At 34.4% G+C, this 18397-nt stretch overlaps 1 protein-coding gene across 6 annotated transcripts in view; it reads left to right on the forward strand.

Moving 5' to 3' along the window:
• The window catches only part of LOC126851383 (calcium-transporting ATPase sarcoplasmic/endoplasmic reticulum type), a 41366-nt gene that overhangs the window by 18856 nt on the left and 4113 nt on the right, over positions 1–18397 (forward strand). For 4 of the 6 annotated variants that reach the window (XM_050595296.1, XM_050595297.1, XM_050595299.1 and 1 more), the window contains exons 3-13: positions 3013–3030; positions 7272–7354; positions 8189–8575; positions 8787–9274; positions 9354–10359; positions 10526–10746; positions 10821–10956; positions 11039–11191; positions 11328–11461; positions 11546–11663; positions 11787–17097. In XM_050595296.1, the coding sequence (XP_050451253.1) occupies positions 3013–3030; positions 7272–7354; positions 8189–8575; positions 8787–9274; positions 9354–10359; positions 10526–10746; positions 10821–10956; positions 11039–11191; positions 11328–11461; positions 11546–11663; positions 11787–11987 (2945 nt within the window). In that variant the 3' untranslated portion in view covers positions 11988–17097. Of the gene's footprint in view, positions 1–3012; positions 3031–7271; positions 7355–8188; positions 8576–8786; positions 9275–9353; positions 10360–10525; positions 10747–10820; positions 10957–11038; positions 11192–11327; positions 11462–11545; positions 11664–11786; positions 17098–18397 lie in introns of those variants that run through there. The other 2 variants (XM_050595301.1, XM_050595300.1) reach the window with 1 other exon arrangement.

Raw genomic sequence — 18397 nt, forward strand, 5'->3', positions numbered from 1 at the left:
CATTTCTTTTTCCATGGATTTTTCCACATATTTATCTTTTGAATAAATTACGATTGCGTACACGCGCTTATTTTTGCTCGAATGACCAAAGTAATTCGTAGCATTCTAATGAAAACGATCGTCATGCATATTAATTGATTTCACGTGAGCTTTTGCGAGTTAATACAAGTCATCGTCAGAAGGTTGAAGGAAGAAAATTTAGTTTATTTAGAAGTAAAATTAAGCGCGTGTACTAATAAAAAAAAAAAAAGATAATGTAATCATATTACATATTATATACGAGATATATTTTCAGAGAAAAATTTTTAAATATGCGAGTAAACATCAAAGCAGAAACATCTCGATACTTTTACAATTTAATCACATTATGAAAGATTTTAAATTTTAGTCACATAAATCGGACATTTGCGCGTTTCGCCCAAGGCGTTTCTCAGGTTCACCGAGATTCGGGCGCGTACTTGAACCGGAACTTACTTGCCACCTCACGTAACCTGATCACCCCCTTCTCTCGATGTAACTTCGCGGGCTAAAGTTAGCACGTGCATAGAGCCGGCGGCGTGTCGTTCAATGCACGACGACGGATTTGTTTGTCACACGTATCTATCGGCTTTGTGCGGCCGTTCACTGTCGCGTGATAAATCTATAGTCCCGTGACGCTCTCGCACGGTGCGGAGGGGGAACTCTCCGGCTTTTTCCTCGCATCTTTTCCCAGCGCCCGTCCTCGATCGTGCCCGCCGTATTTGCTTCCGTCCCAGCATGATGACACATTCAATAACTAACTTCTAATATATGCGTAGAATGCGATTGATGCCATTCGCGCCGGAAGGATCGCGTTCAGGAATACTATGTCGTACGACACCATTGAGTGAGCAAGGATAGCCATCTTCCATAGAATCGTATTACGTTTGATCTCAGAGATATTGGTGTCGAAAGAAAGTTCTATAGAAATTTCGATATCTTGACGCTGGACATTTTTTGCCAATATTGCACAACATTGATTATAGACTTGATATTATTAAAATACGTTGTGTGCAAAGGAATGGCTCTTTATTCCTCTTTTAAAGCATGATAGCACAATATGGCTGTACGTTTTATCGAAGATAATTGTTAAAAATAATTCTATTCTCTATCTTCTCTCGATCGGAAAATGGCTTCGCTGTAATCATAAAAAAATCCCTTTTTAATACGAAAAATATTATCGATACTTTTTCTTAATACTTGTATCAATTCTAACAATAAGTGCTAATCATATATACGTCTCGATACACCTATATTAGGCAGATATAATGCTTGCGTGCCAATTAACGAACTTGCCACGGTGCAAATCGATACGAAATTGAGGCTATTATTCACGCAACAAACACGCTTTCGCGTCTGCCTTTGTCGCGACTTCAAGAATTACGCGCGGTCTTTCATCAGAATCTAGCGCTGATGTGCGTTTCACGAGAAACGACGTGTTTTCTCTGTTGAACACGTCAATCGCGTGACGGCCATTCAAGGGAAATCTATGCGGATCCAGTATACGAATCAATGACTCCCACGTGTCTCTGTTTTTCCTCACGTGTCACTCGGCGGGTATCGCGAACAGACCACTCGCGTCGATAGACAGTTGCTTTTTCATCGCGAACGATATTCCCCAAGCGCATCCGTCCTCAATCCGTCTCAACAAAATGTTAATCATCATTTATTTCCAAATGAAGTTCCAAAGGAATTTGAGTTCAAGAGAGACGAGCTAATTATACTGCGACATTTAATTTCGAAACAAATGATAACGCCTAGAAATCTTATCTTCAACGAAAGATCTGAATAGATCGAGAAACTCGAAGTTGATCGGAAACGCGAAGAATCTAAAACATCCTGTATATATACGATTATATGATAACAATGGGGTGTTCTTACCCTATTTTCTTGTCCAACAAAAAGCTCATTTTACAGGAGGATCTGGATTTTCGCGATGTATAAATATTTATATGACGGTTTCACTGGAACCAACATGCAGAAATACGGCGAGCGAACACCCACGCATCCAATTTCGAGACGTTAATGAACGCTCAAGGAGTAATCGACCTCGTAGATTAAATTAGAATGGAGATTCTCTCGTTGATGATAAAGATATGCATCTCTGATCTTTCTCGGCTTTCTCATTTCATTGAAACATATGACATTATTTGGAAAATTATAGACGTAATCAATTTGTAGATATGTTAAAGTGATGTAAATGTTGTTACAATATCATATAAAAAGTCCATCGTTTTCAAATTACTATGTATTTGTTGAATATTGAATATATTGAATATATAATTAATAATATAAGAGAATTTAATCTACACACATACGTTACGCTAATAATTTCACAACGTTTTATAAACAATTTTCTCAAAATAATTATTTATCGCATTCTTCTAATTGCAATGTTTGGAAAGATGCATGTTGAACGTTTGCAAAATTATTAGCAAAATTCAATAATATCAAACAACTTTTTGTAAAAATTCACTCTACCTCATGTCATATCGAATCGTATTATCTGTCTATGTATAAATCTACCGAAGATTTAATGCTTCACAAACTGTCACTTGCACATTCCATCTATTCTCCGCGAAATTCGTTGGCGCGTTTTCCTCCAATTTGTTCGCGTTATGGAAATTATGGGATTCTGGATTCTCGGTGCTTCTATTTAATTTGAACTAGGACGCCTTAAAGTGGATCCCTCAAAGTCATTCAAACATCTTGAATTGGAGATATAAATCATTTTTTCGCACTACGTGTAAAACATTTACTATTCAACTTTTAATGATTTAAAAAATTTATTCATACAATTGCATATATATATATATAATTATTAAAAATTAATTTTTTTTTAATTAGTAAGGTAAAAATATATTTTACGATAACAATTGTTGATTGATATCATACTGATTTAATTTTTCATGAATTTTATTTAATAAGATAGCTATATTTTCTTGCGTTCTAATGTTCCTTAATAATTCTTGTGTTCCTTCTTTTTTGTTACAGAATTGCCAGCTGAGGAAGGTGAGTATTGATGACTATCGGTTTCATGTCGTGACGTAGAAAATAGGTGAGGTCTTGCGACAAATTGACGTGCATAATAATACAAATTATTCTGGATGGAACAAAACAAGCTCGTAAATCGGAAATACAAAAAATTTTTTTTTTTTACTTATAATTACAATTTGCTTTTTATATTGAGCCATCAACTTGTGCAGAGTCTTAAGAACCTTAAATGTGTGTGTGAATTTTCAAAATTTTTGCTTCATCTTGACGAATGTTTATCTTTATTTCATTCTGGGGGGTGAAAAGACTTAGGAGCCATGTGAATGCGTCTGCTATCAATATAGGCCAGCCTGGAGCTCCGTAAGCTTCAAGAATTAGCGCTACATGTGCTATATTGAATCCACTTATATATGCATAAGTAAGAGCAGCGTATCAGACTACTGCTCAAGGATGGCAAGATCGTTTCCTCACAACTTCACGGAAACTCTTCAAAATTACTTAGGAACTCTACAATATTAGTCAATCGAAACAGGAAAAGAAAAAATAGATTCATGGAAAAGGAATGTATCTTTTTTAATATATTGAAAATAAAAGAGAGAGAGAGAGAACATTAATGTATTAAAAAATGCTTAAAATTTTTTATAATATATATTTTTATTTACTCAAGATCCTATTACATTTTTTTCATCATTTTCTGATTATATTTTAATTCCTTCAATAAATATATCTTTCTTACTCCTTTATCTTTCATATATTCGAGAATCTATAATCAATATAATCTAACATAAAAGATATATATATATATATATATATATATATATATATATATATATATATATACACCAAGTAAGTTTATTAATTCTACTCTGAGAAATAAGTTCTTTTGCTTCACCAAAGAAATTAAACAAAGATTACGGTAAAGATTAATTCTCTAAAAACGCGTAAATATAAAAAAAGATATAATATAAATTTTTGTCGCATTCTCCATAATGGGGATAAAAGGCTGCTCGAATGCAGATGTCACTTGCCTCATTTACTCGTATCAAAAGATACCATGCATAATGTCGCCTTCGACTCGGCCGTAATTGCATCGGCATTGCACTCGACCCGCGCGGAGGCTCAGGCTATCTTTCTCTCGACCTTCGGCAATGGATCGACCCGTTATAGTTAAGGCTCCCGCTATTCACTTGGTATTGTAGAGTTATCATGTATATGGAGCAAAAAATTGAGTGATCTTTCACGATAAAAATTTTTACATTTTCATTAAATATATTAGTTATATAGAGATGTACATATGTCTAATCACTATCTCTTCTCGATGAAAGATTCTTTGAATTTAAATCCGATTTACAATTTTTTGTCTCATTAATTATATATAGCCATTGTCTTTCGCAAAGCAGTGATTAAGAGGACTTCGCACGAATCTTTCACATTGCGAAAATAAATAACAGAACAGTGTTAATATATAATGCATCTCATCAAAATTTAATTATAGTAAAGTAATTGTTTTATTATATATAGTAAAGTTCTTTCATTTTATTCTTTATATTTTAAAACGGAATTTTTTTTGTTAATCAGCTTGTATCTCAGTTTAGTTTCCGGGGCATATATTTGTTTAAAATATATAGTTTATTTATCTTCTCTCTCTCTCTCTCTCTCTCTCTCTCTCTCTCTCTTTCTCAACTTATATTTACTATTATTTGTTTTGATAATTACGTATTTTATTACAAGTTTGTTTCATATAGAATGCAAGTTTGTCATTATCTGTTCATATTTTAATTAAATTGCAAGGACTAACTAAAGATTAAATTAAAATTAAATCTCACACTTTTGTTAAGAACCAAACAGCTGATTGACTTTATTAGATTGATCGTTAAATTTAATAAACTTGTATATTGTATGTTATACTACATTAATTTTCTCTCTTTGCTCATACAAGTAATTGCGTAAAAATTAGATTGTTTATTGGCACTATTATGTGTTATTGATTATATGTGTTATGTTAGAGATGTAATATTTCGATGATCCGTGAGAGACACAGTCTATTCGACATTAAATATTTTTGGATCTGTCAAAGGTAAATGAATGATAAGATAGACTACAGCGTGTAATTCAATTGACATCGTTTGAACATAATTGAATATTCTGGCGCAAGTTCTTACAAATCTCTTTCGATAACGCAGGAATAAAGTTTTCAAAAGACGGAAACATTTTATCGAACTTTAAATGCGATTTTTCGCAAAACTCAAGAGCGATAAATTGAAAAAGATAAATTGAAGGCATATATATTTTGTTCTTTCGTAATTGTGTGAAATTGCGCTTATTCGAATCAACGATTTTTTAATCTCAACGTAATTAGTATTATTCGGAAGATTCGGTTTGTAAGAAAATTAGCATTCAACATTTTCGATTGACAAATCGTTAACAGTATTTTTGAACTGTGCTTTATTTTTGCAGCAAAAAATTGCTTGATATAAGAGTGAAGAATATGCTGACAGATATGGATTATCAGGATTTAAAAGAGCGCACAGTCAGAGACATTGTGTTTATCGTGTGGATATTATTTTTTTTTTTTTGCTTTTTTTTAATGTAATCTGACGAAATCTTGAGATTCGTCTTCGGAGAACGATTGAGGTCGTATTAATGAGATTCCTGTCATTAATTAATCGCGCAACCGGTTATCGAAGTGCAACTATCATCGTCCCGTCCTGTTCATCATGTATGTGCGTGTTTCTGTATATATATGTTCTATCGACCGTATGACAATGTCTATTGTCACACATTGAATCCGGTAATGAAGCATGTTGCCATATATGCATATAGGTGAGAGAATAAGGAGAGAGAGAAAGAGAGATAGATAGATAAATAGATAGATAAAGAGAGAGAGAGAGAGAGGAGGACGAAGAGAAATGTATATCGCTGCAGCACATCATACCACGATATTAATTTCCAAGACGCGGTAGAATGTGTACCGCGAGACGTTACGTGCAATTTATGTAACGAAATATGTATGTTACATATTTGCACCGTCGAAACGTATGCATTAAGACGCGGGAGAGATGACCTTAACATATTTTATGAATTGTTTGCAGAAAATATATGTAAAATTATAGGAAAATTATGTAGCTGACGAGTTAATTAATTAAGAACAGTTGTAAGAAGATTTATCTTATCTTTGAAACTTTTGATTTATTATTTATAATTCTTAAACTTAAAAATTGATAATATTACGAAGAAAAAAAATGAATAGTATTTAGCTCACATATATATACACATACACAATGAAAAAAATGCGAAGAAATGAAAAGAAAGATCTCTACTTTCTCGCAATTGCCCCAATCATTAATTTTGTTCCTCTCATTTTTTGCCGCTGCTAAGTTAAAGTATAATTAATAGAATCGTCAATCATAAAACGATGACATGACGTCAATCGCCTGCAAGCAAAAGATACTACTCGTCAAGGATTTGCCCCTGACTACTATATCTTATTCTTTCTCGACACACATGTAAACTATTTTCTTTCAACGCTTGCTGACGTTGGACGTGTCGAAATGAGATTGCGTCTGCTTTTACGAGGGCCCTTCCTCGTAATACCAAATTAACTTCTGTGTCCACGTCACAAAGCGTCATTTTAGATTAATATAATACCTATAGAGTGACAGATAGCTCGCGTTATGTAATAATTGTAGTTTATTTAATTTCTCAATTATACTCTAAAGAATCGGATTTAAAAGTAGATAATCTAATAATATTGCCGAGTAAAGGTAAAATAATTTCTGATCTGAGCGTAGCGCTTAAAAAGACAACATGTATGTTAAATATTTACATTATATTCTATCGAATTGTTATAAAATATGGACAAAGAAAAACAGATGAAAAAAGGAACTAACAATTTTTCTCGTGCAATGTTTCTCTATAGCTTTATTATTATTATTCGAAAGAAAATATTTTTTTTTTGCACATATTAAATGTCAATAATATTCGACATTGTTTTCATCGTTGTGTGTTACAATAGATGCAATTCGATGATTGTTTTATATTTTACAATTTTTATGCAGATTCAATGCCAATTTGTTGCAAAACAATATTTTTTATCAATATATTTAAAACAAATATTTGTGTGATAAAATAATACCAAAATTTATGAAAATAAATTTTACGTATTTTGTTATATACTTTCTTTAAATTTTACTAAAATTTTATTCTCCTGCGCATTACGCGAGATTATTAATAATATTTTATTAATTCTTTGCTTATAGGAAAATCCATCTGGCAACTTGTTCTGGAACAGTTCGATGATCTTCTAGTTAAGATTCTTCTTTTAGCCGCTATTATTTCTTTTGTAAGTATAAAATGCAATAGAGTGTGCTAATATATAAAATAAATATATTTCTTACAGTATAAGATTTAAGTAATTTAAAAAACAAATATATCTTTCACAAAGAAATAAAAAATATAAAGTATATTTAGTTTAAAAAGATTGAATAAATATGGTCATCATTGTTATTATGGATTATTGGGCAAAAGTCATAGACGATTTAATTTTTTTTGAAATCTGTGATAACATAAAATAAATTAGAGATTTTCTTTGTCAAATTTTTTGGTGTATGCCGTTTTGCTAAAAACATTGTAATTATATGTTTATCGGGGTTCAAGGGTAAATGAGGCTAAATATATCTCCTACGAGAAGTGAAAAAATAGCATATTGATTTCAAGTAGCCGTGGTGATCTGATTTTCTCTTGGCGCATAAGAGAAATGTACAATATTTATTATGGAATCTAATTTGTAAATTGTAAAACTAAAGTACGTGTAAATCAGTTTATCGCTATAATAAATTTGAGAAAATAATTTTAGCAAAACGTACGTTTTAGGAAAACTGATCCTTAAAATTTTATATGTAATATATTAATTATATGAAATATATAATTCTTGTTTTTATTTTCTAAGATGTATTAACTGATATTACTATAAAGTAAATATGGTGAGATCGAATTACTTACATCTTTTTATAAATTTTTGGAATTTATTAATTTTCCACGAGGTTTAAACTTTATTTCGAAAAGGATCGTTCAATAGCTAGCTGAATAACGCAAATTTAATAAATATATAATTTCTGTCTGTCTTTTTTTCTTTGAAACCATTCTAATTTGCTATTGGTTATCTATTGTTCCTTAGGTATTAGCTTTATTTGAAGAGCACGAGGATGCGTTCACGGCCTTCGTCGAACCCTTCGTTATCCTGCTCATTCTCATTGCCAATGCCATAGTCGGCGTCTGGCAGGAACGGAATGCCGAATCTGCGATAGAGGCGCTTAAGGAGTATGAACCGGAAATGGGTAAAGTTGTACGAATGGACAAAGCCGGCGTCCAGAGGATCCGGGCCAAAGAGATCGTGCCCGGTGACATCGTGGAAGTGTCGGTCGGTGACAAGATCCCGGCGGACATCCGTCTCACTAAAATCTTCTCGACCACTCTTAGGATTGATCAATCTATTCTGACCGGCGAATCGGTGTCTGTTATTAAGCATACCGATCCCGTGCCCGATCCACGCGCCGTCAATCAGGTTAATAATATTTATATAAATATTTATTTATATAAATATTATCACTAAAATTAAAAGTACTATACGGCATTTATATCAATATTCATGAAAAATTTCAAAAGTTTTATTTGTGATATTTGCATCATGATTACTCGATTGTACATTTAATTTGAATTATGGTAAATCCCTTAGAATTTTTATTAAATTTTTTTTTTCATGTTTTTTTTTCTAGGACAAAAAGAACATCTTGTTCTCTGGTACTAATGTTGCCGCTGGCAAGGCTCGCGGTATCGTCATTGGAACTGGCTTGAACACGGCCATCGGTAAGATTCGTACAGAGATGTCGGAGACCGAAGAGATCAAGACGCCGTTGCAGCAAAAATTGGATGAGTTTGGCGAACAGTTGTCGAAAGTCATCTCAGTGATTTGCGTCGCTGTGTGGGCCATCAACATCGGCCATTTTAACGACCCGGCTCACGGTGGATCCTGGATCAAGGGTGCCATCTATTATTTCAAGATCGCCGTCGCTCTCGCTGTAGCCGCTATTCCTGAGGGTTTGCCCGCTGTTATCACAACTTGCTTGGCTTTGGGTACTAGGCGTATGGCCAAGAAGAACGCTATTGTACGATCCTTGCCGTCTGTAGAAACTTTGGGTTGTACATCTGTCATTTGCTCTGACAAAACTGGCACTCTGACGACTAACCAGATGTCTGTTAGCCGGTAAGATGATTTCTATTTTTTCTGTTACTTAAATACAAAATATTAGCTAGTTAACATATAATTTTTTATATATTTGCAGAATGTTTATCTTTGAGAAGATCGATGGTAATGACAGCAGCTTCCACGAATTTGAGATCACCGGCTCGACTTACGAACCCATTGGCGAAATTTTCTTGAGAGGACAGAAAATCAAGGGACAGGATTATGAGACCTTGCACGAGATCAGTACCATTTGCATCATGTGCAATGACTCTGCTATCGATTTTAACGAGTTCAAACAAGCATTCGAGAAGGTTGGCGAGGCTACAGAGACCGCCCTAATCGTTCTCGCCGAGAAGATCAATCCATACGGTGTATCGAAGAGTGGTCTGGATCGCCGAACTGGTGCCATTGTCGTCAGGCAAGATATCGAGACGAAATGGAAGAAAGAATTCACACTAGAATTCTCACGCGATCGCAAATCCATGTCATCGTACTGTGTACCTCTGAAACCAACGAAACTGGGAACCGGACCGAAGCTATTCGTCAAGGGTGCGCCAGAGGGTGTGCTAGATAGGTGCACACACTGCCGTGTCGGCGGTCAGAAGGTGCCACTTACTTCAACTCTGAAAAATCGCATTCTGGAACTGACCCGGCAATACGGAACTGGTAGAGATACCCTACGCTGTCTTGCTCTCGCCACTGCTGATCATCCGATGAAGCCTGACGAGATGGATCTCGGCGATTCCACTAAGTTCTATACATACGAAAAGGATCTCACGTTTGTCGGCGTAGTAGGTATGCTCGATCCGCCTCGCAAGGAAGTATTCGATTCGATCGCTAGGTGCCGTGCCGCCGGCATTCGCGTAATTGTCATCACCGGCGACAATAAGGCCACTGCTGAAGCTATTTGCCGACGTATCGGAGTTTTTGGCGAGGATGAAGACACTACTGGCAAATCATACTCCGGACGTGAATTTGACGATTTGCCGATAGCGGAGCAGAAAGCTGCTTGTGCTAGAGCTCGTCTCTTCTCTCGTGTAGAACCGGCTCACAAGTCCAAGATCGTTGAATACCTACAAAGCATGAACGAGATCTCTGCCATGGTAAGTCTTGAAGTCTTAGGAAATCTTATCCTAATTATTTCGATGTGGATTGTTATTATTAAATTAATAATGTAAATCTACATTTTTATATCTTTAGACAATATTTTTATCATTTAATAAAATGTTTTTTTAACTGATTGCAAAATAATTTTGTATCATTTCGCAGACTGGTGATGGTGTAAACGATGCTCCCGCCTTAAAAAAAGCTGAGATTGGTATCGCTATGGGTTCTGGCACTGCGGTCGCGAAATCTGCTGCGGAGATGGTGTTGGCGGACGACAACTTCTCCTCCATTGTAGCCGCCGTAGAAGAGGGACGTGCTATTTACAATAACATGAAACAATTTATCCGTTATCTCATTTCTTCCAATATCGGTGAAGTTGTTAGGTACTTACGAGTGTACAATGAGAAAGATTACAATGAAAATCGAATTTATTTAATATTTTTACATTATTTTGCAGTATATTCTTGACTGCTGCCCTTGGTCTTCCCGAAGCTTTAATTCCGGTTCAACTTTTATGGGTCAATTTGGTCACTGATGGTCTTCCAGCTACCGCTCTCGGCTTCAATCCACCTGATTTGGACATTATGAGCAAGGTAAAGTCAAAAAGTGCTATAATAAATGATATGCGCCGCCGTATTATCGAACGCTAGATCTAATATTATGCGTTTCTTGTAGCCCCCTCGCAAGGCCGATGAATCACTGATTTCTGGATGGCTGTTTTTCCGCTATTTGGCTATTGGTGGATATGTAGGCGCTGCCACTGTCGGCTCGGCTGCTTGGTGGTTTATGTATAGTCCGAATGGTCCTCAATTGAACTATTATCAAGTAGTAAGTTTCGACTAAAATTTATTTTCTACTATAATTATATTCATTAATTATCGGAATCAAGTTTCTTTCAAATTTAATATAATTTTACTTATTTACACAAATTTAATGTAATTTTACTTATTTACACAAAATATAGACTCATCACTTGGCATGCATTAGTGGTGGAGAAGAATTCAAGGGTATTAACTGCAAGATCTTCTCCGATCCTCACCCCATGACTATGGCTCTCTCTGTGTTGGTCACTATTGAAATGTTAAACGCCATGAATAGGTGAGAAAGAACTTGTTACATTGCTTGTTAATTTGCATAATAATAAGAATCATGTTTTATAATAAACTCTATATTCCTTTATAGCTTATCTGAGAATCAATCGCTTATCACTATGCCACCTTGGTCCAACTTGTGGCTCATCGCCTCCATGGCTCTTTCTTTCACACTCCATTTCGTCATCTTGTATGTCGATGTTCTTTCGGTAAGTACATATCAAGACTGCAACAACGCATAGCTGAAAAATCTTAATCTTCCAAATTCAGAATGCGTAGATTTTGCACATATACTCCAAGAATTCGAAAAATTGTTAACTCTATTGTTTCAGTCCGTATTCCAAGTGACCCCGTTGACGGGTGAAGAATGGCTTACCGTTATGAAGTTTTCCATTCCAGTGGTACTTCTCGACGAAACCTTGAAGTTCATTGCCAGAAAGATCACAGACGGTGAGAATCCAATTTACACCGTGCATTGGATCGTTCTAATGTGGGCTGTGTTCTTTGGACTGTTGCATATCTGTCCCATATAGAACGTCCGCGAAATAATAATAATGTTAATCTAGCAGATGATGTTTTTTTCCTATGGAAAAGCATCCGCGATTATAAATTTTTGGACTCACAATTGCATTTAACCGAAGCTCTTCCCACCGTGACGCGGGAAGGCGCGAGATAAGTTATTAACAGAGTGCGTTCAAGTGAGATTTTAACAAATTTGACTGTTGTGCATGGTGTTAGTACAACCATATATATATATATATATATGAGATACGCCACCAAGGCCCACCATGCCCGCATCACACACCGTATCCTGACGTCGTTCAACGATCACGGGTTTCGAGTGGCATCGAGTGATCTATAAAGAAAGAGCCCCAGCGTAAATCAAAGATTGTGATCGTTAAATTATTTTCTACGAGTGCCTTTTGAACATTGAATTTCCTCTGCAACCAATACGAAATTGTTCGTAGATGTTCTTTCCGATAGATGTGTTTGAAACGTCCCAATCCTTGTTCTGTGTATTATTATTTTTGTACCTTTTTTTCTTTGGAGTATTTTTTTTGGGGGGGATTATGCACTCTTTAGTTAGCAACGGATAAATTGTGGCATCAGTTCTATAATGCAGTGAAAACTTATGTTGATTTATTGCACGTATTTCTCCATCTGCGTTTTTTGCCGATATTAATAATGTTATAACAAATTTTTATATCTGTGCATATTCGCGGAGTGTATAATTAATCTTGATCGATTTGGAAAGTACAAAATACAGCTTGTTATAATCGTATCGGGAATAATAACTTCGGTTTATAGTGCAGATGATATACATTCGTGACATGAGCAGAAGCATTCCTATTAAAGTAATATTGTAACGTCAAGAGTTATTACATATAATAGGCGCGTTTACATAACGAAGACAATAAAACACTTGGCAGAAACGCGGATGGAATGAACAATTCCTATAGTAGTGGCTATATTATATTTGACTTCCTTTTCATCCTTTTTATTTTCAGATTCAATTTAATGCACCACGCATGCAGTAAATTAGCATAATATTTGGTTTACGCGATTAACATACACATTTCATAAATTTTCCGCTTACATTTCTTTTACGTTGCTTTTGATGTTGCTTGTTTTAAATCACATTTATTGATGGGTTCTTAGTGTCTGGTGTTCCTGTTTCAACCCCGAAATCAGAACCGAAGATGTCTGAGCGTTTACCGAAATTTCAAAGGAATACAAGAACTTCGCACTAACGGATCTCATTTTGTGTTCTGCATACCGTGTCTTCCTTCCCATAGAGATAATCCATGCACGATACTAACAGCACGTTTGTAAGACCCTCTCTTGTTGTAATCTATTCTTTTTAATTATTATGTATCCTGTTGTGCCATGCGATTAATGAACGATTGAATTTTGCGCATCTTGTAGAGAATACGCGCGCACAATATATATAATGTTAATTCATTTAAATAGAGAACAGAAAACTTTCAATATCTTTATGAATTAACTTCCAATCAAGATCCATCAAGTTGTATGTTGTGCTAATTTGCTTTTTACAAGCGCAACAAATAGTGAAATAAAATTTTGTAAATATTCACATTTATAATCGATCGTAATCGGCACAGTAGGATTTCTTTTAATTTCTCATCCTGGTTTGCGACAGCGTCTGTCTCTTATGTGTATAATGTATTATACACATATTATATATATATATATATATATATATATATATATATATATATATATATACATGCGTGTGTGATTTATGTATTTGATAGATTTATGCAGTACAACATAGATTCACTAATTTCCGGATATGAACTGTAGAGATTCGTAAGTGTAGAATAAGGCAACCGTCAAGCAGAGGAATAATATAATTAATCTCATTATTTTTTTTCAAAACATAGACAGTCCATAGATTTTCTATTGCATTTGTTCATATACATTATCAGAGCAGTGTTCCGAACACGAACATATTCAACATGGGGATCGACTATACATTTTCATTAATAGTGATATCGTTACATTGCTCGTAGAAATAATAAAATGACGTAAATTTTTTTAAATATATTCATCATTGATAATGAAATAATTAGCTAGACGCATATATCATTGTTTATCGTCTCTATTCCTAAAAAATTTTGTGCATTCAATTTTTATTTTAAGCATGTGCATATATATCCCAAATCGCAAAATTTTGATTTTAATGAAATTTTATGAATATATAGAGGAGGCCGAAATAATTATTGTTTTCTCTTATATATAATATATAATAAATTAGATTATAAATTATTTAAAAATGTTAAAATAATATATTCAATTTGATACATACAATTTAATTGGACAAACTGGCTCAATATAGAAGAAATTTTTTATTGCTCCTGAAGAAGATTCAGCAATGATTACTTATTAAAGCTATTTTTTGAAAATTTTTGGAAAAAATTAATGTTTTTCTAATGATTCCCTTCTCTATATGTTTAGAAAATTTTATTAAGGATTATCAATAAGTCTGCTTTATTGAACTGTGATATAGTTTCATTGGCGAAAATTTATTTGTTGAAGTTTAAATTACGGAGCTTCCCGTTTATTTTCTCGCTTATGACATCACAATTTTAAATTACCAATACGCAGACATTGCCGATCCTCAGAACTTTTGCATTGGGAAAGACAGTCTCTGATTATTATTGAAAATATTTTTCGATTGAAGTGAACAAACGAGTTCGGTCACTGCCTTAGCGTCACACATGAAATGAATAATCGGTGTCGTAACGAGTACGTGGGCCTTCTGATGCATCTGACCGCTTAATCAGTTCACTCCTTAGAGCGTATTCTGTCGGTGCAAGAGTATAATTCGCGTCTTAAATACATGCGTTAAACGGTAAATTTAACGTGCTTGTCTTAATCTCGACTTTAAATTTAAAGCGCTTGTCTTAATCTCGACTTTTTTCTCTTTCCATTTATTAGAAACATGTTTAGCAAGAATCTTCATTTTTCACAATATTTTTGAAGCTTAGTTTCTTCGTTACGTTTGATCCGAGAGAAGATAATCAGCACAAGAACAATGTTATACCGTGAGACACGACAATAAATTGTTTCGAGAATGGCTTTTACACTTTCACCGACAGTGTACGGTCCAAGGTGCATCCGGATCTTCGTAGAAATTGCCGTAAGACGGCCGCGATCCAGCGTGCGAGACGCAACATGCTCCGCTCCTCGGATATTGCAAACGCGACAAGACTGACGATGTGTTCCGCAGAGGAGCGGACGCATCCGCTGCGTTTTCCGCGCGCGACGCATAATAATTTAATTGCGCCCTAGCAGGCGCCTTTCAGGAATCGTGCCGTAGACACGATAGTGTAATATAATTAATTAATTAGCAACGGTTAAGGCGTGATACTTTGGTATGGGCATAATTAAAACTTAATCAGACCGAACGAGTTAGCGCTGCTACGCACTAACAAACTTGTGTCTCGAATAATGTTTTGTTCCGAGTAAAATGGAATTAATTTTTAAAGCAAAAGATAAACCGGCGTTTGTATCTCTCAGCCAACGAACCTGTGTTATGAAATCGTTAGTAAATGCTATTTTGCGCCTTACAACAAGATGATGATAAAAATTATACCGAAGAACGTACAATGCAACATTTAATTATTTATGTAAGAGATTCTCTTCGAGATTTGGCTCGTTTTTATATAAACAAGAAAATTTATTAAGATTTAATTAATATCAAATTTTTTTGAAGAAAAGAATTCTGAAATCTTCTAAAGTATCTTCCGATCTTTATTAAGATTTAATTAATATCAAATTTTTTTTGAAGAAAAGAATTCTGAAATCTTCTAAAGTATCTTCCGATCTTTATCATATCTAATTATGAAGGCGCAGAATCTTGAACACTTATTCGGAGAGATGACAGTTAGCACGTTAATTAGCACAGATACGCGTGCGGAGATCAATGCCGGTACGGAGATAATAGAATTTCGTGACGCTCAATAAATTCGGCGAAATTAATCGGGGAATCTGGATGTGCGAGATAATGCATACGACGAATCTCGAGAAAGCTCCAAAAAGTAGCTTTATAAAATCATTAAAACTTTAAAAGTCTGGAGATTTAGTAAAATAGTAGAGAGATGAAAATTTCGCGGAAGAAAAGAGTGTTTTTATTTTCCTCGGGATTCGTCGCTCGTTACTCCTTTGCGTCCGAGTCTTCGCTTCGTCCACGATGTATCTGTAAGTACTTGAGTGTGTATTGTATTTTACGTTGATCGAGAATGACGAAGTAGTGCCATCTCGACGAAAGAGCGCTGCGTGACGTCATGCAATTATTGATGAGTTTATTTAATAAAAATTGCAATCTATAAATTGCGAGTATGCATATTTCGATTAGTTTTTGATGCTGAATTTGAAAAGAAATTGAGATCTATATTTATACTTGTGTCTCTTTACACATTTATCATGTCATATATAATTTATTAATTATAATTTAAAAACAATAAATTATACTTTTTTTTGTCCGACAAAAGTTAAATACTTGTGGCTGATATTGTTGAATATTTGTCATCGATTTTTGTATAACGTCGAGGCAACTAAACGCAGTGTCCAGCGACGATGAGACTACAATCGCGACATTTTCTGCAAGAAGTACCTACATTTCTTTAACGATAATAAAATAAATATTAATATTATTAACTTATGGAATACTATAACATTGAGTGATTTGAAGTATACATATTCGCCGCGAATGCGTTTCGCAGTGAACGATACCCGGCAATTATGATCCTGGGTGTAATCAGATTCGCGTAGAGATGAGAAAAAGATAAAAATAAATAAATAAATAAAGAGAAAAATATTATATAACACGAATCCGATTGTTGCGCGGATTATGAAATCCAGTCTATATAAGATAAATATAATTAGGTCATGTAATTATTTGTGTCGCCATTTTTTGTGTTGGCGATCGCAATTTCTTTATTTATCATCTGATTCGTCTTTTTGTCTATTCTTTTATGTATTCAATTCGAGCTCGTATAGGACGATATTATAACAAGTGAGAGTATATATATAAATATATATATATATACATATTGGCGATATGGAACAATTTAGAATGCATTACTTGTTATAATAAAAAGAATCATGTGTTACTAATGTGCGTGTGTCGATTTTCAATGATTGATCTATTGATCCGCCGATGACTTTCGCTTAAGTTTGACAATTGCCGCTCGCGTATTTTTCTAAACGGAACACTTAATATACCGCTGACCGTAATAAGTGTTTAGTCTGTATCCCCAAGTATGCCTAAAAGCCCCACTCTAACTTTTTGCCTTTTTCTCTTTCTCTGTTATTTCCTTTCACCAGATTCTGAATGCTCATTGTAACTATAGCTGGCTTAAGACATTCAAGCGTGGGCCAAAGTTACGAAGTGTACGAAGCTACTGATTGTGAATATAAAGTTAAAGTTTTAGAATGAAAATTAAATCCCTATTTTTTTATTCGTATTTTTACGAATAAAAAAAGTAAAACTAAAATTTTTTATCAAATATTTTTAAAATTACATGAAAAGATTATATATTTTATAGAGTTATTAAGTTCAAAATTAAAATCACACAGATTGCTCGATAATTTCAAAATATTAGGACTACGGTCCGCTCATCCAATGATTAAGGCAGCCTTTGCTTACATATTTATGTAATATTAGAAACTTCCTGATATAATAAATCTCGAAAGGTTCGCAAGGACTTCTTGGTGGGGACCATCTTGTGAACAGTTTGCTTATGTGAAGGCAAGATTTCGGAAGATAAAACACCTTTAACGGTGATGCCGAAATACAATTTTTTTCGATATAACAAGTCCTCGAATCTTTCCATTATCACGGCTACTATGTGTCCCATACCCCCGCGTCTTCGGATCTTTTTCCTACAGACAGTTGTGTTTGGAGTTTTTGCATGCGTTCACTGGAAGAATGGACCGATGTAATAATAACTGTCAATCCGGAATGACCTGTGTCCTAAAATCGAGGAAATTGAAAAACATCACACCCTTGATACAAAGCGCGATCTCGACACCTCTTTTTATTAACCCCCTGCCTGCTGGTGTGCCAAACTGTACAGTCACAAGGAAGAGCAGTCTTCGAGAACAGCTATAGGCGCGTGGATGAAACAGGTAATATCGAAATTTTAAGACTATAATTTTTAAATTTTAAGAGACTAATTTTTAGCTATACGCTCTAACGAAAACATGTCACTACATTTCGAAAACGAGCTACTTACAGGGTAGCCATATGTACATCCGATCAAATCGCATTTTTCTTCGTTTTTTATATGTATAATGTATATAATTCTTAATTTTTAATTTTCTTTAATTATATAATATTTAATTATACATTTTTCAAAGAAGGTATTAAGATTCTGTGATATTTTTTTGTTCCATGATGTATTTCCACAATTTA

The sequence above is a fragment of the Cataglyphis hispanica genome, chromosome 8 (assembly GCF_021464435.1).
Source record: "Cataglyphis hispanica isolate Lineage 1 chromosome 8, ULB_Chis1_1.0, whole genome shotgun sequence".
NCBI lineage: Eukaryota > Metazoa > Arthropoda > Insecta > Hymenoptera > Formicidae > Cataglyphis > Cataglyphis hispanica.